The following is a 22,615-nucleotide window of genomic DNA, read 5'->3' as shown; positions in this document are numbered from 1 at the left end:
ATTCATTTTATTTGTTTGTTTTATTAAAACGAATCCACATGTTTTTAATCCCTAAAGTAATAGATAAATAAAAGAATAATATAAATAAAAGATAAATAGCTTTTATCTTGACTTTATTTACATATATGGCCTTGAAGTAATCTAAAAGTAATCAGATTATTTTCATATTGTGATACTTATTATGTTTGTGATTATGTTACTGATTACATTTTTTATGAACTAATTTGTAACTGAAACGGAATAAATTTTTTAAGTAACCCTCCCAAGCCTTTCCAATGTTAAATTGGGAGCTCCTAAGTAAAATGTGTGATGGCTGCAGGTCTACTGATGTAAAATATTCATAGGAAACATCACTAGATAATGTGGCAGTAAAAAAATCATATAGGGACAAATAAATTGTTGTATTTCACAAGCCTAGTGGAAGGTCAGGGAGACAAGTTAGTTCCTGTTGCTTCTTTTTTCTCTCACTTGAAAAAATTAAGAAAATACAACATTTATCTCTGACTGTAACATAGCATATACATGTTCCAATGTGTTATTTAGGTTTTTTTCCTTAAAGAAGGCTTCACCATAGCAATGGTTATGTTCTCTTAAATTATTCGGCTTAAATTACTTTACCAACTTCCATACAAGTCCCTGTGGATTAGTTGTTAATAGAATCAATAATATATTGGAATGAGCACATTATTATAAACCTTTGCTTATAGCTGGCATTATTGTCAGAGCGGCTGTTACAGTAAATCAATCAACATCTTTTAACTGGCTTCAGAATCAAGAAGTTAGCAGTGCTGTGTTATTAATGCATGTAGTTGTTAGTCAATGCCTCAAGCAAAGAAACATAGGTATAGTACAAGAGAATGTGAGAATGTTGTCTAACTAGCAAGCTAATTTTCCGAAAGTATACAAAGTGTATTCTGTACGTACTTGAAAAGACCTTAAACCTCAGCACACTGGGGTTTAAGGGGTTTACACATTCATAAGTAATTATGGCTAATGAGGTGGAAGTATGTAATGCTAGCCTTAATTTGATGAGGTATAAACATGGGCATTTGTATCTGTTCTGAGTTGCCAGTTTATTAGGTGCGCTATTCTGGTAGTGTGATCCTGAAGTCCTATGGTTTTCAAGCTTGGTGCATTGTGCTGGAATGCTGTACCAAGCGGAAATTGCGCAGTGGACAGCAAAAAGCTCCTTCTACCTCATCCCAGGGATACTTAATTGGGTTGAGAACAAGAGACTGTGCAGGTCACTGAAGCAAACACGTTGTCATGTTCCTGGAACCATTGGATAACCAAATTTATCTTGTGATATGATGTACTATCATACTGAAAATTTCTTCATGTAATGGGAAAGAACACTTGTTTCAGATGTTCTCAGAAGGATTCATGTTCCTTGCACCAAATTCTAAAGTGTTTATCTTTGTTTATCTATCCTAACTTTTTTTCCACCTTCAGTGCTCTAGTGTTGCCGGCTAGAATCCTTACACAATCCAGTTTTCAGGTTTAGGTTGGTGCATTTTTAATAGAAACAAAAATAAAGGATGTCCCAAAAGTCTCCATACATAGGGGAAATTAACACTTTTTTTGTAGTAAATTGTCTTCCAAAATGTTTGACTTAGTTAAAAAAAAAAAAAAAGGTGTTAACACGAGTTCAACATGAGTGTGTATTTACAAAGAAATGGCAATCATTTAGAAGATGTTTTGTAAATAAAGTTATATTTTGCTAAAAAGTGTTACTCCCTATGTAGGGAAACTTTTGGGGCACCCTGTATATTCATCTATAGGATCCCTCTTCTTTAGGATCAGTGATAGTTTTATTTCTATTTGCATAATTAAGGGAAACCCTCAAAATGGTTGTCAGCTATTTGCAAAATGCTAGAGACAGCATGTCTGGCATTAGCTACACTTTTTATTTTCAAGTTCTTTACTTAATTATACATTAACTAGAAACATTGGTCTGCCTGATTTGTCACAAGACATATGTACAATTTATTTGAGCATATGGCTGAATCTAATACACTGGCAAATCAGTTTATTAGGTGAACCATATACAAATCACAGCCCTATATTGACTGATTTTCATGAATCCTCTGTATGCATTCACATACATCCAAACAGAAATGCAAACACACAGTATCATCTTACACTGCACTGATTTCAACATAAGCAACAGGTGTAGTGTTTAAATTTAACTTTTTGTCAAAAGTCATTTTGAGGATTTGTATATTTTTTTTGTTTGTTTTTGAATCAAATTGCGCTTGTCAGAAGAAGTGATCTACTCTGACAAACATCTCCACACAACAAAGCCAGCATTATATTCAAAGTAGCAGATACTTATTGAACATATGTTTGCCTCATTTTGTGTACAATTATTACTTTTTAGGTGGATAATACATCAAACCTTTTTATTGTCTATGTAAAGTGTTTTTTAAAATCTTGTCACATTGTCATGTCTATTATCAAGCTAGATATGAATTTATCCATATGCAAATAATTTGCAGGAGAATTTACACTAGAAATGTATTCATGAAAATCCAACAGACAATTCCTATGAGAGCTGCTGAGTTTGTGTAAATGTATGCAATTTTTCAAAAATACTGTCGATTTTCAACAGATTTGGGCCAAGACGCGTCATGTGACATCATCACAACTAAACACATTCATCTAAAGCCCTCTTCAAGTCGTTGAATCATGCGTTGAACATAAGTATAGCTAAAAGGTCTCATTTACCAACAAACATTAATGTGAAAGACCAATACAAGTAGTTTTCCACAAAAAAAAGCACAAAAAACTCCACGAGTTGCACTGCAAATTTTGGAAAAAGCCACAGCAAAATCAAGCATTTTTGGCCACAACAATAAAATAAAAAAAAACTCTGTACAGATTGGCATAACGAAACTCTCTAATGTGAACCTTGATTGATCGGCTTCAAACCATATAATTAACAATGAGTTACTGCAATTTCATTCATTATTATGCTGTCAGGTTTAAGTCACTTATTTATTTTAATTGCACACAAATTAATTTTCAGAAATTTAGACTTTTAGTATAATTAACTTTAAATGAAATCAGGCAATTCAAAACAGTTTGTAATAAAAGTCCTATAAAGGGAGAAAGAGTAAGTATGTGTCTGTTATAGCCAACATACTGCAGTGGTAGAGCTTCATTACTGGAAGATTTAGTGCAGGCTGCGATTTTCGACTGCTTAGTCATCATTTTATCATTTTCAGCTCTGACATTTGTCATTTATGGAGTTTGTTGTTTTGTAAATGTAACTCAGCTGCACTGTGAATGTGCTTGGTAATCTATTATTAAAATATGCATGTGAATATGAAGAAATTCAGTATTATGGAAATGTTTGTAAATCTGGCTGAAATGTGTAGTTCACTTTGTCCTGTGAAAAAATTCACTCACCTTTACTAAATGATTGACAAAAGAAAGGCTGCTTGTTTGTTTTGAGGTAATTTATTATTAATGGATATTATGAGAGGTGACAGAATTTGTAACAGTAGGTATTCAAATATTCTGATGTTTCAAGCTTTATATTATTTTAACTGTGTCAACCAATATTAGTTCTGTTATTATATCTAATGTCTATTGATGTTCAAGTGTCTCACCACTTGAAATGAAAAGTCCTTGTTTCTGCTGCTTGTTTATATTGTGTGAGAACTGAATGTCCAGTACTGTATTTCCTCATCAAGTATTCCTCTCAATACGTTGATGAATGATAATAACCTGCAAATTACCAGGCATGTGCAAGGCAGAGCTGATTTGCAGTTGATTGACGGTGTTGGTGACAGCCACAAAACTCCATAAAAAGCAAAGCTCACAGTGCTGAAATAACAAGTAAATGAAAAAAGACTTTGTAAGAGGTAGAAGGGAACGTTATTTAAACTCATGTCTATGGAAATAAAAACATATAATATTTAATAGAGTAACAGCACCTGAAAAGGTTAATCTAGAGACAAATTACAGAAAAGGGTAAGGGTAAATTAAGTGATGTTTAAAGAAAATTGTGGGACACAAAAAAAGAGGAGAAAAATAAGACCCTACACTGTACCCAGATTTTCATGCACACCAGGCACATTACACAGGGAAACGGTCGACTTTAAAATATATATATATAATTAAATGATTAGTTTTATTGGTCCTAATTTGTGGGTTTGTGTAGACTCACTTTCTTAATTTTTATATGCTGTGTTTCACCAAATGTTTTCAGTGGTTCCTAACCTAGTGAACTAGCATGAAGATGTGTTATTGATAGAGATTACAAAGCACTTCTATTAGTCGTCCTGGATAAGTTCATCTGCAAAATGTAAATAAATAAACAATTTAAACTTGACAGTATAATACATATATGAAAGTGCAGTAATCCATGCAAATGATATGATTGAAGTCAGTCAGGTTTACATTTTGAGGTTTCCATTAGTTAGTTGTCTTATTTTTACATTTATACACACTTAGGAGCATGAGTAGTAGACAATGTTTTTTTTCTAAAATTGCAGGATTTTCATGAATAAATCCATTCATTTCCAGCTTCATAAATGAGGACCAATGAAATTAGTAAGCTGAGTACATACATATCCATTCTCTCCTCCATATACCCTGTGTGATCAGAGTTGTTGGGGTCCCCTGTTCCCCTGTAACATGACAATCCTCAGCTGCAGATTCAATTATACTCGTTCTCTCACATCACTCTGGAGCATCTTGGTATGTGTTAGTGTGTGTATATGTGTGGGTCTGTATGCATGAAAGAGAAGTTGAGAGATCTGCTGGAAATCTTACTTTCTAAACTGGCAGTTCTAAAACTACACAGCAAGGAAGCCTCAGATCAAAGCAGTAGCTTTTCTTGAAAAAAAAAAAAATTGTTTTCCTGATTAGGGGAAGAAAAAGCAGGAATTAGATTTTTTTTCTCCAATTTTTTATGACTTCCTGGCAGTCATGAATGCCTTAATAATAATAATAATAATAATAATAATAATAATAATAATAAAATTAACCTGAAATTACATACACTGCTGAAATTTGTATGTATTTGTATGTATGATTGACAAGTGTGGAATGCCACTACGCTATTGACTGACACTCCGTGTCACTATCTAATGGTCCATGCTAATTTTGCTGACAAAATGGTGATGAAAAATCACTATTTTTGATATAGGCATGCTTGAGAGTATCTACAAGAATGTTAAGTCGTTGTGTGTGGATGCACATATAAATCGCGAACTTTGCATGTAATGTGAGATTGTACACTAGGGGGCAGTGTGGCATGGACCAAACCATAATTTACGACAAATGCTATGTGAAAGAGAAATCTCATTCCAAAAGACAGCACCATATAAAAGAATGGAATAGAAAACACCATGGGTGTAACTGTCTTGAAAATTGCTGGGGACGAGAAGTTTTTCTGAACCATTTTCATTTATCTGTGTCAAGCATTTCCTATATTGAAGCACTTCAATTTAACTACTGATTAAACCCACAATTCTAGCAGTTACATTGTGATGAGTGCTTCAGATTTTTTTTTTAATTGAGTGTGTTTTTACTTGGAATGTTAGAGGAGAAAATAAAAGAAGTGAATAAATTGGCCATTATAATGACAGCTACACAGAGTATAAAGCCTCACATTTTATATTTGCAAATTCTCCAAGTTCAGAATTGTAATTTTGTAAATGAATTAATGATTCAATATCATGGTGTTATCATATTGCCATGTGTAATGCAAACATGAAATAGAGGAAGAGACTAGATGCAAGAGTTTTATCATAGAGGAGATGTTACAGACAAACACCACCCTTAATAATTAATGAGCATTAATAAAGCTATTGACATATATTTTCAGAAAACATTTTTTAACTGTTACTTTCACAAGGTTTGCCAGAAAGCTTCACATTGAGACAATTTGTGTGCATTGGGACTGAAAAAAGTAGTCACACCAGTGCAAGGTTTTTACTTTCATGCTGAGCTTGAAAGGCACTGAGTATGATGCTTGCAGGCAGATTTGCCAGGTTTCAGCAAGATTCCCACCCGAATGACATTTCAAAAACTGCATAAAAAGACTTAAAATTAGCCCCAAAAGTTTGTCATTGGACACGGGATATTTTACATATTTTTCTCAGTCTTTTCATCTAGGTAAGTTAAGAATCAAGTTAAGAGTAATGCAGAGCATGCACAGTATCTCTGCTGAGGTCTCCAAAAATTATTTAATAATTAAACAAAAAAATTAACATTCTTAAAATTAACATTCTCCATAATTATTCAAAGAAAAGTTTATATTATACAGGTATTATAATGAAATGCAGCTTAAAGGACCTCATATTGACTAGCAGCACCACACAGTGAGCTTAATTACTCAATCAAATTAGATATACGATAGAAAAATTCTCAGAAAGTTCCAAAGAACCTCTGGTTCAGAAGTTGAATAAGGTTGTATTTTGCACATTTTATTTGTTGTTATAATTTGTGAATGAAAAATTACTTTTCCCAGCTGCCCAGGTTTTGTGTCAGTGTTTTCCAGTGTTTTTAATGGCATAGTGGTATGGTTCACATTAATAGTAATGAAAAAAATTAAATTAATACAAACTTTCAGTATAGACCAAACCCACTTCTGGTATAAATCCAAATATAGTTACCGATGCAAATATTTGGGTCAATAAACAAATACACATACAGATAGAGATAATGACATTGCATTACATCCCTAATATAAAGTGCTGTGAAAATGTATTTTCTGATTTCTTCTATTTATGTGTATATATCATATTAAATTGTTTCAGAAATGAAAACAAAATCTAATATTAAAAAAGGCAACCTGAGTAAACACAAAATACAGATTTTAAATGATAATGTTATTTATTGAAGCAAGATAGGTATCCAATACCAGCTGGGCCTGTGTCAAAATGTATTTGCCCCTATAGTTACTAATCTATGAAACTGCATTCAGCTGCACCCTCAGCTGGACTAGGCACAACCAGGCCTGATTACTGCAGACCCTGTTCAATCAAATCAATGTTACAGGCCTCAAGCATGAGTAACCTGTGAAGAGATAATGTGTCCTGTTTTGTACAGGAAAATCAGGCACAGGAGATGTTACTTGTGATCGCTCAGCAGGCTGTCCTCTGTCTTTATTAAACAGAATATATCTTTTTTTCTTCTTCTTCATTTAAACCACTTCAACAATAATATTCCTTGTAACAAATTACACATTTAGCACCACATCACAGGATGGAGGTTAATATATCAAACCGTTGGAATAACATATTTTACAAATTATATAAATGTATAATTTGTTGTTAAGTTCATCAGAAATACTTCAACTATCCCAGTCTTAACTGGTGCTATGACTCATAGTTACTGCCATTACCAGCTCCAAATTCATATACATCCAGTAGCTTTAATACTGTTAAGCCTACTTGTTTCACACTTTTACTACATTTTCAAATACGAAATATAAAAACAATACAGAGGCCTACATTATACAAAATACTTCTGTCTCCTTAACCTTACTAACACATTATAACTATATATACACAACTATTGAAATAACCGTACTTTATATACTCTAACTTTAACAAATACAGAGAAAGGTGCACATGTCCAGGAGCAATGACCATAAACAAAATAAATGTCAACGTCGGAAGGCATGGGAGCTAGCTACACTTCAATTCACGGTCTCTCAACTGAATAAACCACTGTTTTACACATAAAACGTGGTCAGAACAACATAATTAAGGCTTTAAAAGTCCTTAGAAATGTATTGCAGCAAAATATCACACACTACTAACCTGTTTTGTACAGGAAAATATGACACAGGAGATGTTACTTGTGATTGCTCAGCAGGCTGTCCTCTGTCTGAGGAGCAGAAGCATCGCAGCCCTACTAGCGCTCACATAAGTGAACACTCCCCCTTGTGACACAATCAAGCAATTGCACCCTCAAAAATACTACTCAAATCCATTTTTCAAAATTGTTCCTTTTATACAGGCCAATACACAAAACAACTTAACAGCTGTGACAATACATTTGTAGGCGTCACATCAACACTTAAATAGATCTTTTTCAACAGCATGAAGTTGGTTAAAAGGTCTTATCCAGTAACACACTATTATATTCATGAAATTCCAGAAATTATGAGGAAGGTGATTGAAATAAATCAGTCTGGGAAGGGTTACAGAGCTATTTCAAAGGCTCTGGGACTCCAAAGAACCACAGTGAGAGCCATTATCTCCAAATGGAAAAATCCGGCACAGTAATGAACCTTCCCAGAAGTGGCTGACCTTCCAAAATTTCTCCAAGAGCACAGCAATTACTCATCCAAGAAGTCACAAAAGAGCCAAGGACAACATCAAAGGACGTACAGGACTCTCTTGCATCAATAAAGGTCTCTGTTCATGACCACTATCAGAAAGACATTGGGCAAAAATGGCATCATGGAAGAGTGGCGAGGTGAAAACCACAGCTAACCCAGAAGAACATTAAGGCCCGTGTGAATATTTCCAAAACACACCTTGATGATCCTCAAACCTTTTGGGAGAATGTTCTGTCGACTGATGAGTCGAAAGTGGAATTGTTTGGAAGACAGGTGTCCCATTACATCTGTTGTTTAGCAGTGCTCATAATGCTTAAAATGGCTATAATACAGGGTGTCCCAAATGGCTTCATAGGGGACTATGTATGCCAGCATCACGTTGGTTGTGCCTTTGTCAAGTGGATGGATGAATTTATTAATAAGTTTAACTGTCGTGTGTGATGTGCTTGCCATGTTTCCTGTTGAAGTCGATCTCAGCCTTACAACAACATCCTCATTCAGCCACTAAAATGATTTCAATGCATACTTTTTTTTAAAGGCATTCTTAAAGGCTATCTGAAAAATATATAATATAAACTAAGTAAGAAATATTTTGGAACACATTTTGCTAATAAAAATGTTCATTTCTACGGTGTACGGAGAATTTTGGGACATCGTGTAGTAAAAGCTACACTGTGTTTGATTCTTCTTGACTTGTGGTTTACAATCTTTTCTTTGTGTGAAGGAGCATGAAATCAGTATTGATCTGAACTTGATCCAATCATACACAGACTGTAGACATCACATCAGTGTGAGCCTGGTTTTATACACACTGACGTTTGGTTGAGTACACTCAGAATGTAACCTGGGCTTTCCTTTTCAGCTTTTGCTTTCTGATTTTTTGCAATGCAGTGTTATGATGTATTCCAAGACATACTTAAAAACACTGGTCTGGCAGAAACAGAGAATATAAAGCATTTGAATACTGCATTGTAGTGCTTTGCTAAATCCAAATCATGAATTGTCACACCTGTAAGTCCCGCTCTTTGATATGATCCTGGATGGCAACCATGAAGTATTTAGAATGGAAATAAATAGTCTCGTTTCAACAATCACTCCTGTGTGATTGAAGAGACTCTCTGATGCACCTGCTGCCAATGCTCCATATTTATCTTGTGTTTGACAGCATATTGGATGTCTGTGATACATTCTCCATGAAAGCTCCCTTAATTTATTGTGCCACAACAGCGATATGTGCTTTGCTAAAATAGATAGATAGATAGATAGATAGATAGATAGATAGATAACTAATGTCAAAATATAAGCCGCTGTTGTAAATACTTAACTGTAAAAAAAATTGTCTTTATCATTTTAAATTAAAAGAAAATAAACATTTAATTCAGTCAAAAATAAATTATATTCAAATGTATAAATCAAGCTACACTATGACTAGTTCAATATGTAACTTGTTTAATGTAAATAGAAAACATGAATAAAATAACAATACAACAGAAAATAAAAATAAGACACATGACCTAATAATAAAACTTATGTTTGGGGTCAATAGAAACTGAATATAAAGCTAGCCAGTTAGATCACTGTAGCTAAGCTCACCAATAATGCAGTTAATTGTGTTTAAGTAATTAAGGAATCCAAAAATTATGACTGCAATTAAAATCTGTTTATAGCCCTATCTGAAACTAAGCTATCTCTTTTCCTTCAATTAGCTGTCCATGGTACCTTTGACAGTTTTGAGATGTTGCAGTGAATAATGAATAATATATCTGTCTGAGTTCCTAAAAGGCTTGATTCTGCGCCCCTTATATGTATTAAAATATGTTCTTCGATTACAGAACAGGGGGGGGTTAAGATACACAAAGATTTAATATTTAAGCATCTAGTCTCTGAAGGGCAAGACTTGTATCAGAAATATGAGGAGTCAGCTTTGACAGTGATCTTAGTTTTAAGAACCAAGCCTGTAAAGTCTGCAACATAGCATACTGTCACCTCACTGAGGCTCTTGACATTTTTCCTCTGCTGACAGTAAGGAACGTTTACATGCTTTTTGTGTCACCTAGACTGGATTACTATAACACTCTCTTATCAGGCCAGAATGCTACTGCCAAAATCCTGACATGTACCAGAATGAAAGATCATATTTCACAGGCTCTTAATCTTTTTATGGGGTACCTGTATTGATTTAAAGATTTGTTGTATTACATTTTACACACTTTAATGGTCTTGTCCCTCACTTATGAAAAGAATGTTTGATATTTTCCTACTATATCATTTGAATTATTAAACAGTACGATCCTAGATATAAATGGAAACCTGACTGAAGTCCCATCATTCAGTAATGGTGGCCTGATATCACAAGTTTATATTAATCATAAGTTTATATTAATGCATTTGTTCTAATACATCTCTCAACAGAATCTTAGTGTGATTATAAATGGATTTGCTATTTAACATATTATTACTTAACTAAGAAACTGGATAACTAATATGCCGAAGCATTCTGTAAGGCGATATTTTATTTTTTATTAAAGGAATCTCCAGTGTCAGCACTTAAATTTTTCATCCATGGGAAAGTCTTGAGTGGTAAAGCCTGGTGGGTTAGCAGCACGCACATAACATTGGCATAGATCACGCTAAAGATGATCATGATTCCGAAGATTACTCAAAAGCAGTCGAGATATATTCAGAGCCACTTGAAACCCTGTTATGATTTGTCAGACCCTCTAAAACTAGCAATTTTTGTCTGAGTTGGCTCTGCCACCACTCAACTGCCAGGAATACGATGGGGACAAGAGCCATCATCAATGACCTCTTCCCACAGCTAGGAACCAGCATGCTGGTCTAAAATTGATGAACAGATGTGGGCATGCTGGGCTAAAATGTGCTTGGAATTGTGTAGGAACAAAGATGTGAACATTGAAGCATTGGAAAGATAACACCAGAAGTGATTGTGTGGGTTGCATTACACATGTCACTCCTCCCTGTGTGTAACTCAACCCCAAGCTCCAGGATGTGACAATGGGTAATTTATTATGCCTGGCAGTTATAATGGAAGCATAATGCAAGCGTGCAATAAAGAGGTTAACACTTTGGTGCAGTGGGCTGCACACACCCTCAGTTTTGTATGTGTGGGGAGTCACTGAAAACAGCCTAATGTAAGGTTGATGCTAAATTACTAGGGATGCACCGTAATGAAAATTCTTGGCCGAAGCGGAAAGTGAATATAATGAAAAGCTTGGCCGAAAGCCGAAGGCTGAAACCGAACACGTTTTTTTTTGCGTTTTTTCCATTTATTTTGCCTTTTTTTTCACCATTGCATAAATTAAATAGTCAAAATGTGCTTTTCACTATTTTGTCTTGCTTTTCAAAGAAAAAAATCAATTAAAAAACTACAATTTCAAAATATTTATTTAACACTGAACATTTTATTCATTCCAACAGGAATAGGCTACCAAGAAGACACAATATAACTTTAAATAAATAAATGAGTAAAATAAAAATATTTTGATGTGGTCATCTTTGAACCCCCCTTGAATAGCCTATGTTAGGCCTATAACTGACTGCTGAAAGAATGTAACACTCTGTAGCCTACAACAAAAATTGCATTAAAAAGTGCATTGACAAGAGTGCAAAAAATGGTTCTATTCGGTTATATACATCTGATTATATTGGGGATATATACCGCTCGCGTCCCAGTACACCTCGCGGAGTATTATAGTAGATATAGTATAGTTAGATACGTTGTTAATGTTATGTTCCCTTAAATAAATACGTCTTTACCTGCTTCCGTACTCTACTCCCTTATGTCTCGCGACATGACAGAATACACCGTAACAGAAACAATACAAACGCACGTGTCCACAGTAAACAATGTCATGGTTGTCAACATCCGAAGAGCATGCGCTCGTGCACGTAGCACGTTCATGCACGCACCCGCTCGTCGCTCCAAGCGCGCTGCCGGAAGTGGAGGTCGTGAAATTCACGTGTCTCACCCTGGTTGCTAGGCTATTTGGCGCATCATCAAACACGTCATTGTTCGGTCAAATTTATTCGGCCTTTTCACTTATTCGGCCGAACACCGAAAGTGCTTTTTTTTTTGCTATTTTCGGCCGAATAATTTCGGTTGCCGAACATTCTGTGCATCCCTATAAATTACAGTAGGATGCTGGAATCACTGTGAGCCTAACCAGAATATACCTACTCGTGATGAAGCCAGGGTGCTCAACCAAAAATTGGTGAGCTAGAAAACACATTACTGTGTAACTTGTGGAATAACATGCTGTAGCAATTTCAGAAAACAAATGCTGCTCTTCAGGCAGTTGATTTAGACTTATGCACTGTTGCAGATTTGGTTGGCTCATTGAGGGCTTATGTGGCAGGATAACTCAGAATTCTTGGTGAAAAACATGTCTCAAACAGAGCCTCATCAGAACAATGTGGATACACAGCAGCAAAAGTAAAGGGGAAAAATCAGCACTTGAACATACAAGCCAAAAGTAGTTCAGGACATATGTTTTGACTGCTGTCATAGACAGACACTGAGAAAATGTATCAGACGTATTTCTTTGGTCATACAAAGAGATTAAGCAGATGTGAGTTTTAAACAATAATCATATGATCTGTACATTTCAGTAAATAAGATAGTAAATAAATATGCAGTCAGGTTGGTGAAATTATTTTTGGATGAAATAGCCTAATTTTGAGGAAAAATGAACAAAGCAACGATAGCACTTATGCAACTTATTTAAAAAAAGAAAATGGCAGGCAATATTTCCAGATGTTGATATTGTGCTTCCTAACATTACCAGTAACAAACACAAGTGGGGACTAATTTTTTTTATAATGGCACAGTTAAAAAATAAATCCATATTTACAACAGATCAGAGCAGATTGGATCATCTGGCTCTGTTGTCAATAAATTGATGTTCTTTGCGGATTGGATTCTAGTAGTCTAGTGAATGGCTTGAAGGTAAGAAGTTGTCATTTTTTTCTTGTTGTTTATTAGGTTTTTTTTTGTTGTTGTTGTTGTTGTTGTTGCATGTATCTTTTATGGCAATATCTACTCTCAGCCTCAGTGATGTTACATTCATGCCCTACAACAATGTCAAAAATGGCTCTGCAGTTGGTCACTGGGTGGTAATAAGAAACTCAATTTATAATTTTAAGAGGTCATATGAATCTTGGACTTTTATGAGGGTTGTCTCAGACTCAGGTCCCTTGTGGATACCCGGACATGGCCATAGTTGTGAATGGGATCTGCACTGTACATTGTAGCCAGACATGTGCTGCTTCCCATGTTTGTTCTTAGTGTGGGGAATAGTGAGGGATTGATAACCTAACACATACTGAAATGGATCAAGGCCCATGGAGGAGGGAGTGATTTCCCATGTGAACATGGAAGGTAACAACTCCATGCCTGTTGGTTGTTCTTACAGAAGGAATGGAGAAGGGTCCAGTCTCTTGGTTCAGGCATCCCACATGGCCCCCATCCTATATTGCCATAAAAAGGAAGCATGTTGCTGCAGGGAAAATAGAGGGGCAAATTTAATCCAATGCTAATGCCTCCTTTATGTATTCTTCCATGGCACAAGTTTCTGGGATCAACAGTGGGTCAGTAGCACAGAGCCATGTGGGGGTTGTTCAGATGCCTTGGCTTTACCATTGAGATTTATGTAAGAATCAGGGATCTGCATCTTTTTTCAGTCTCAGGGGTGTCAGTCTGACTGGCAAGAAATGGTAGGGATCTGCAAAAGCTTTTACAAGTTCCAAGAAGTATGTTTTCCACATCTCCAGAATATGGCTGGATTATTATAAGATTTCCAGGATATATACAGCACAATGCTGATAAGGGTGCACTTGGTGATGTGAAATGAGATTCCACTATGTATGATCAGGGATATGGTGATCTTATTTATTTCTCCAGAGGACTTTGCTCCAATATGTGAATACTTAAAAGGTTCTTTACAGGAACCAATGAGATTTTTAACTGCCATGTTATTTCTTCATCTAAGAAGTTGCCAGCTGCCCAGCAGTCAACATATTCATATTGGTAACACATATCCATATTGGTAACCCTTGGATAAGCATGTTAGAGTGCACCTTTTGTTTTCTAGTAAGTGTGTGATGGGAGAGCTCATCTGGGTAGTGGATATTGCTCTATTAATAGTACATGCAGGCCCTCCCTCCTTTAGTACCAAATTTCCCCATGGACAACTTAGCATTGCCCTACATTGCATCACTGTCTGATTTGCATTCATCATGGATAGTCGTAATTTGATACTGGGCAGGAGACACTTGGCTCTCAACAGATTATTGGTATGAATGGTGAGAAGAATGAACTACTGAAAGGTGAGCTGTTTGCTCTTGCAGGTGATCTCAGTTTGGAGAGGATCGTTCAGGTCTCAACAAAATACACTTTTCAAAGCAAGTTTGCTCCAGCTGCTCTCAGCTATATGTTATGAGGGTTCAGAAACTGAGTGCATAGTCAGCTGCTGAAACTGGATGATCAAATACTTCCCAGAATGCCTGAGCCAAAGAGTTTGCTGTAGGGCTGTTGTAGGACTGTACAGCACAAAGGGTGATAAAGGGCAGTAGTCCAGTGTAGTCCGGTGCTCTTCTGGAAAACAGAAATATAGTCAGGGGTATTTTGTTGATATCTTTGGAATGGCTAGTGAAAAGCAGAAAGCATTGTGTGTTGAAGTCCTTACATTTTGTACTAAATCTGCTGAACATCTCAGGCAGGGCTATACAGGGTTCATGCATACTTCTATGGCTATAGGGGCAGTGGCATGACAATGTCTTCCTATATGGCCTCGGAGATTTGCTGGAATTGCTGACCATTTTCCAAGAAGATGGCCCAAGAGAATGATAGACAATTGCAAATCCCCAAATTCCATTAGTCTTATGTAATGTTCCAGATTCAAGAGAGTTAGGATCCATATGCAGAAATTTTGTTTAGGCGCAAAGCAGACAATAAATTAATTGCAATCCAATACTCAGTATGATAAGGCAGAGAATGGCTGGTAGACAATTAGGCATGCATAGCAATCTAGGAAAAAGGGTCATGCAAAACAGTTTGAGGTACACAGGAGCTGCACACACATACTATACAAAAATTTATTTGGAACATCTGTATACCTGCTCATTTATTTAATCTCAGTCACTTTGTAATCTTAGGTTACAGTGGGCACAAGCATACCAAAACTGAACAGTTAAAGATTGTAAAAAGACCAGGTGACATTTTTCCAATATTCAACTGTCCAGTTTCAGTGAGCTTGTGCCCAGTGTAGGCTCAAATTCCTGTTCTTGGTTGACTGTAGTGGAAACCAATGTGGTGTTCTGTTGTTATCAAGAATAGACATGATATGAGTTCTGAGATGCTTTTCTTCTCAGCATGGTTGTAAAGAGTAATTATTTGAATTACTGTAACCAGTCTTACCATTCTCCTCTGTCCTCTCTCATCAACAAGCCATTTCCACATGCAATGGAACTGCCACTCAGTGAATGTTTTTTTGTTTTGTATTAATTAGAATTTCTCACCACTCTGTGTGAACTGTAGAGACTGTTGTGTATGAAAATCCCAGGAGATCAACTGTATCTGAGATACTCAAACCAGCCCGTCTGACAATATCAACCATGCAGCAGACAAAGTCACGGAGAACACATTTTTTGTTTGATGTGAAAATGTCCTGAATCTCTTCATCTGTATATGCCCTTTTATGCACTGCTGCATGCTTTTCTAATTGGATAATTGCATGAATGGGCAGGTATACAGGAGTTCTGAATAAAATGGAGATGGTCCTTTGCAGGTGCCATCTCAATATACAGTATCATAGCAGTGTAAAGATTGTTGTATACAAACAGTACTTGTTGTGTGGGTTCTGTGACTGTTCTTTTTGAGATGCTGCTCTTCTGACACTTGTCATCAGTTGAGTCTCTCCCAGGTGTGAGACACTGTCTTTCACATTGCCGAACATTGAATCTAGCAGGCTGCATTACTGTCACACACAGCACTAGGGATTTTGTGATGTTTTTGTTTAAGTCATTGTTGCACTGCTTCTTAGCGTTTGACAAAGATAGAAATGTGTGCTATATTGAGTCCATATCTTCATTTGAGTGTGTGTGTGTGTGTGTGTGTGTGTGTGTGTGTGTGTGTGTGTGTGTGTGTTTAAATACACTATGATCAAGAATAGTCAAGCCATCACAAGCATTTGAGTTTAAGATAACCTACCTCTGCTCTGTAAAAACATGCAATAATAATGAGTTATGGCACAAAGAAAACAAAATTTCAGCTGACATTACTCAACAGTCTACTCAAGTACTGTATCATCTATTGTTAGACTCAGTGCAGCATACATGAGAGTATGGTGAAATTTAATGCGCACATAAAATGCTTTTATGCATTTACTTATTGATTGATTTTTAGGTTTTTTAAATTAATGCATATGCTTAGGGCCTCTGCATTTTTAACCTCACATCGTTTTAGAGGTAAAGCCTGATCATTCTGTTTATCTGTCATGTCTTTTAAAGCAAACGAAGACATTGATTCAGAAGATGAATATTTTGAGATCCCCTCCATCAGCAGACACAGGGCCGGAGTGTATGAGTGCACAGCAGCCAACGACATCGCCATAGACACAAAGACGGTGACGCTGGTGGTCTACTGTGAGTTCTTTCTCTCTGTTCACACAGGTTGACCTTTTTCAAATATTTGGTAAAAGTGGAACAATACTAACAATTATGGGAAATTATTATCTGAAATTATGTGCTTGCCTCGAGTACTATAATGAACTTTTATTCAAAGAAGTATTTTGATCTGAGAGGAACCAAGTGAAAAATAACCATGTTAAAAATAAATCTATAAAATGTTCTATATAGTCATGAAGCAAAAAAATGAAAAGGTGTTATATGACTGTCATATTTTATTCCCACACACTTCTGCCATTTGGAGGCTCCTCAAGTATGAGAGAGAGGATTTATGAGTCGATTTCCTTAAATATTGTTTATAGTGTTAATAATTAAGATACAGTAGTAAAAATTGCACAGAGGGCCTGACATGATGGCATATCCACTAATAAATAATTCATAAACGATGACATGGATTAAAATAAACATTATAATATATCTGAGTTCCCTTACTAAACTCATAAATGCCATGTCTCACAAACTATTGTGTGTACGTGTGTGTGCGTGTATGTGTGCGTGTATGTGTGCGTGTATGTGTGCATGTGTGTGTGCATGGGTGTGTGTGTGTGTGTGTGTGTGTGTGTGTGTGTGTGTAGATCCTCCCACTGTGTCTGAAGGAAGAGATGTGGGCGTGACTCTGGGTCACACTGGGGTCTTGAGGTGCGAGGCAGATGCTGTCCCAGAGGCAGACTTTGAGTGGTACCGAGATGACAGAAGGTAAATGAAAAAAATATTTTGCTTCATCTTCTCAGTGCTGTTGAGATCATTTGAGATCCACATGCAGTCAGAGGATAAATATGCACTCACTCAGCAATTGCAATTGTGGTCAGTGTGTAATGTCCATGTAAGAAACTCATTATTCTTTGAATACATAGCTTACGTACATATTGTAGGGCCTTGATGTATTTTATTATTTAGATATCCATAAGAGGTAATAAATGAGTATTCCATTAACTGGTTGGGGAGGGGGTGAAAAGCATGTTTACCATGGTATAATCAAGTATTGTTTTCCACTGCAATAATTAATCCTCCTGTCATTGGTGGTGTACGTGTTTATATGTTTGACAGATGTAATACAGAGAAAGAACAAACAGAAAGACATGCACAGGAAAAGCTTTCCTGAATGTCAGCATTATTGAAAATCAGCTTAATATTTCAGCCTGTGCTGTACATTGGTTAAAAACTTTTTAGAGAGAGTTTTAACTGCCACAGAGTTTAAAAGGCTATAATCACATTAATATTTGTAGGTAGGATGTTTGGATTAATGAACCTTCTATTATATCCTACAGTATATCCAAATAGTGGGTATACTGGCAATTCAGTTTTAAAAACATATTTTCCATGAATAAATTTTATGTAGATTCACTTTCCATTAATTCATTCATTCATCTTCAGTAGCCACTTTATCCTGGTCAGAGTCGCAGGGGAGCTGGAGTCTATCCTGGGAACACTGATCCTGATGAGGGACTACACCCTGGAGAGGATGCTAGTCCATCATATGGAACTACACAAACACCCAACTACATGCCCATTCATGCCTACAGCCAGTTTAGCATTAGCCAGTCCACCTACATGCATGTTTTTGGGAGGTTAGGGGAAACACTCATGGTCATAGGAAGAACATCTGAAACTTTGAACAGACAGTAACTTGAGCTCAGAATTGAACCCTGGAGCTGTTTTTTTTCCCATCCAAACTGTATTCATACAAGCTTTATTGCTGTGAAAGAATCTGGTTAAGATTGGTGTAATACATGTACACATGTACACAATATCTCCAGAGGAGGTATTTATGTATAAATCAGGTTTGCCAAATTGGATTAACTGTTTTCAATTCAGTTTAGAATCTTCCCAATTAACTGCAAACCCTGTCAAACTGTGGCCAAATATCAAAATAAATTATATCAATTAGCATAAGGTTATTTGTTTTCATACCAATGGGCTTGATATAATCTTAATTTGTGAGACACAGTCATAGACACACTGGAGGAAATGCATGCTTTTCATCACATTCAGTCATCTTTAGTAACCGCTTTATCCTGGTTAGGTTTGCTGATGGACGCCAGTCCATCTCAGACATGTAGATACAGTACGTCCTGTGTTTGTCAATGAAAAGAATATGTAAGAAGCTTTAATTACAAAAACATATAATTATATTTATGCAGTAATGAATGGGGTTATTACGTACAGGAAGATTATACAACATCACAATTTATTCAACTTTTGATTTGAGTAATATTGATAACATACTGCAACACAGTCCTTTTTTTAAATATGGGAAAATAGAGATCGCAAAATGTGTGCTTTAAAAAGGAAATAAATCCATAGGATCCTTCAGTTGGCCCTTTCAGCTCTGATTGAGGTGGTACGGAGTACGCAGAGGTTTGCACCTCAGTATATTTGACAGCTATTTCTATAGACACCTCATTTTGTGGTGCCATTTTGAGTGCTTTGGATATTACAGGTTAAAAGCTTCATATTTTGACTGATGCATCTTCTTTATTTTATATTCATCAAAATAATAAAAGGCTTTGCATTCCGTCTAAAGCACATTTGGATGCAATGTATTTCAATATGTACACTCAAACCCATCTATGTTGTCAGCAATGTGAAAAATCAAAGCTGTGTGTGATTAGTGGATGCTGCTGATGTTAATATCTTCTGGCTTCTGCACATTTTTTTTTTTTAAATGTACAACGGGCCAGCTACCATCTGTGGCCATGGAATTCGGGTGCTGTCACAAATGTCACCCTGCTCTTCAAAAGCAGCTCTGATGTGGTGCAAATCATGCTGAGCTGATCCAGCTCCCTCAGTTTGCTGCCTTGTCTTTCAGGATCTTCAATGGCTTTGATGGCATTGAGATTGAGGACATCGGCCTCACGTCAATGCTGACTCTTCACAATGTGTCTGAGGCAGACTATGGAAATTACACGTGTGTCGCCATCAACAAACTCGGGAGTGCAAACACAAGCATCATTTTATATGGTGAGTCAAGTTATACATGTGGGTTTTACATAAAGTAAACATTAAGCAAAAAAGTATATTTTTTCTTTATGCACAAGAAATATATTCAATAGCATTAATAGATCTAAAAAATACTATTGCTCCCATTCTTTTATAATGTTATAGCAAGTTTTGATGAATGTAGACAAATTATACAACTCAGCTCATTTGCTGAAAATCAGTTGGGAATCATAGGGATACATCATCCCTGCATGACAAAAACCTACATAAACATTTATGAAGGCTTATTCTTAAAAACATCAGTTGACATAAAGCCTGCCTTCAATTTTGATATCAAGTTGACATAACACTTCAGTCAAATGACATCTTTTTGTTGACTTACATTTTTATTATAAAAGTTTACACTATAACAACTAGCTCAGTGTAATTCTGTTGCACTATATGGCCAAAAGTTTGTGGATATCTAACCATCACACCCGGTTGTGATTTTTCAACAGCCCATTTCAGATTTAGTCTCCCTTAGCTGTTATAATAACCTCCACTCCTCTGGGAAAGCTTTCCACTAGATTTTGGATTGTGGCTGTGAGGATTTGTCCTTTCAGCCGCAAGAGCATTAGTGAGGTCAGGCGCTGATGTTGGACAAGAAGGCCTAGGGTGTAGTCTACATTTTATTTCATACCAAAGTTGTTCAGTGGGGCTGAGGTCATGGCTCTGTGCAGACCACTTGAGGTCTTCCTCACATTGCAAACTATGTTTTCATGGAGCTCACTTTGTGCACAGGAGCATTGTCATGCTGGAACAGGATTGGGCCTATTAATTTCACTGAAAGGAAATTGTTATGCTACAGAATACAAAGACATCCCATGCAATTGTGTGCTTCCAACTTTATGGCAGCAGTTTGGGGAAGATCCACATATGGGTGTGATGGGCAGGTGTATGGTCATAGTGTATGGCACATGGTGGCGTAATGACATACATTTTCAAGTGAGGTTTAAATTGGAAAATTTAAAGGTAAAAGTATCTCTGGACCTCAGCATATAATAATAATAATAATAATAATAATAATAATAATTATTATTATTATTATTATTATTATTATTATTATCATTATTATTATTATTATTATTATTATGCAGTAAGTACTAGCAGTGAGAGAAAGTATAAAATAATAACAATGTAAAATATAAAAACTACACTCACTGGCCACTTTATTTACTCTAATACCCTGCACATTCATGCAATTATCTAATTGGCCAATCATGTGATGGCAGCGTAATGCATGAAATGCAGGTCAAGAGCTTCAGTTAATCTACACATCAAACATAAGAAAAACCCAGTTACGTTGAACATGGTATGCTTTTTACTGCCAGACAGGATGGTTTGAGTATTTTCAGAAACTGCTGATCTCAGCATCTCAAAAGCAGATGTTGACAGTTTGGAAAACAAAAACAAACAAACAAACAAACAAAAAAACATTTTTCCAGTCTTCAGCTGTCCGGTTTTGACAAGCATCTGCCCACTGTAACCTCAGATACCTATTCTTGGCTGACAGTAGTAGATTCGGTCTTTTGTTGTTGTATAGCCCATCCTCCTCAAGGTTTAACCTGTTTTGAGATGCTTTTATTCTCATCATTGTTGTAAATTATTTGATTTACCATAGCCTTCCTGTCAGTTTGAACCAGTCTGACCATATTCCTCTGACCTCTCTCATCAACAAGGCGTTTCCACCTGCAGAACTGACACTCACTGGGTGTCTTTTTGTTTTTATGCCCCATTTCTGTTACACAGAAAGGCTGTTGTTTATGTAAATCCTAGGAGATCAACAGCTTCTGAAATACTCAAACCAGCCCATCTGGCACTGCGAACCATGCCAGAGTCAACGTCACTGAGATCACATTTTCCCCATTCCCACGTTTGATGGGTACATTAACTAAAATTTTTTCGTTTGTATCTGCATGATTTTATGCACTGCACTGCTGCTACATGATTGTGTGATTGAATAATTACAAGAATGAGCAGGGGTACAGGTGTTCATAGTAAAGTTAGTCTTAACAGTCAAAAAGACAGAAAACATTACACAAACTGCAAGTATGTATATTTCCTTGTAAAGAATGTATAGTTTTTGCATATTTCTGGCTCAGGTAATTTTACTTATAAGTAAAATTGTTATGCATATATATGGCAGTGCAATGACACTGTATTGATAGAGTTGTTCATATTTTCTCTGTTCCTAAATTAGTTTGGAAGTTTGACAATTTCATATTATCACCATTGTATGACTTACCATCATATTATAATGTAAACAGCCATAAAAAAATTACAGAACAACCACAACAAAAATCTGTGTCAGTTGACTTGGGTGAAATGTCAACATCAGAATGGACAAAAGCAATCTTTGTCAGGCAACACCTAGTGGACTAAGATGTGTTACCAATGATTGCAAATTTTCTGTGATATCCTGATGTTTGATATGGCTTGATCTATAGCCTTTGCCTCTTATATTGCCATTTTCGTTTGTTTGTTTTTGCTGATGTAGAAGTAATTGAACCCACTAGCTCGACGCTCTTGCAAGGTTAGTACACCGCATAAGCATGTCCTTTTAGCCCCTGCTTCCGTTGGGCCTATTCCTGCTTGCTTTCCAAACAAATAAGCAAATAAATGAATGCT

At 36.1% G+C, this 22,615-nt stretch overlaps 1 protein-coding gene across 5 annotated transcripts in view; it reads left to right on the top strand.

The window, feature by feature from the left end:
- Positions 1-22,615, top strand: part of ntm (neurotrimin) — a 469,318-nt gene that overhangs the window by 430,234 nt on the left and 16,469 nt on the right. For all 5 annotated transcript variants that reach the window (XM_017489927.3, XM_017489926.3, XM_017489930.3 and 2 more), the window contains 4 exons: positions 16,832-16,966; positions 17,584-17,704; positions 19,818-19,969; positions 22,485-22,520. In XM_017489927.3, coding sequence (XP_017345416.1) covers positions 16,832-16,966; positions 17,584-17,704; positions 19,818-19,969; positions 22,485-22,520 — 444 coding nt within the window. The remainder of the gene's footprint in view (positions 1-16,831; positions 16,967-17,583; positions 17,705-19,817; positions 19,970-22,484; positions 22,521-22,615) is intronic.

This window comes from Ictalurus punctatus, chromosome 16 (genome assembly GCF_001660625.3).
Source record: "Ictalurus punctatus breed USDA103 chromosome 16, Coco_2.0, whole genome shotgun sequence".
In the NCBI taxonomy this organism is placed as follows: domain Eukaryota; kingdom Metazoa; phylum Chordata; class Actinopteri; order Siluriformes; family Ictaluridae; genus Ictalurus; species Ictalurus punctatus.
This window is presented reverse-complemented; position numbering and strand designations above follow the sequence as displayed.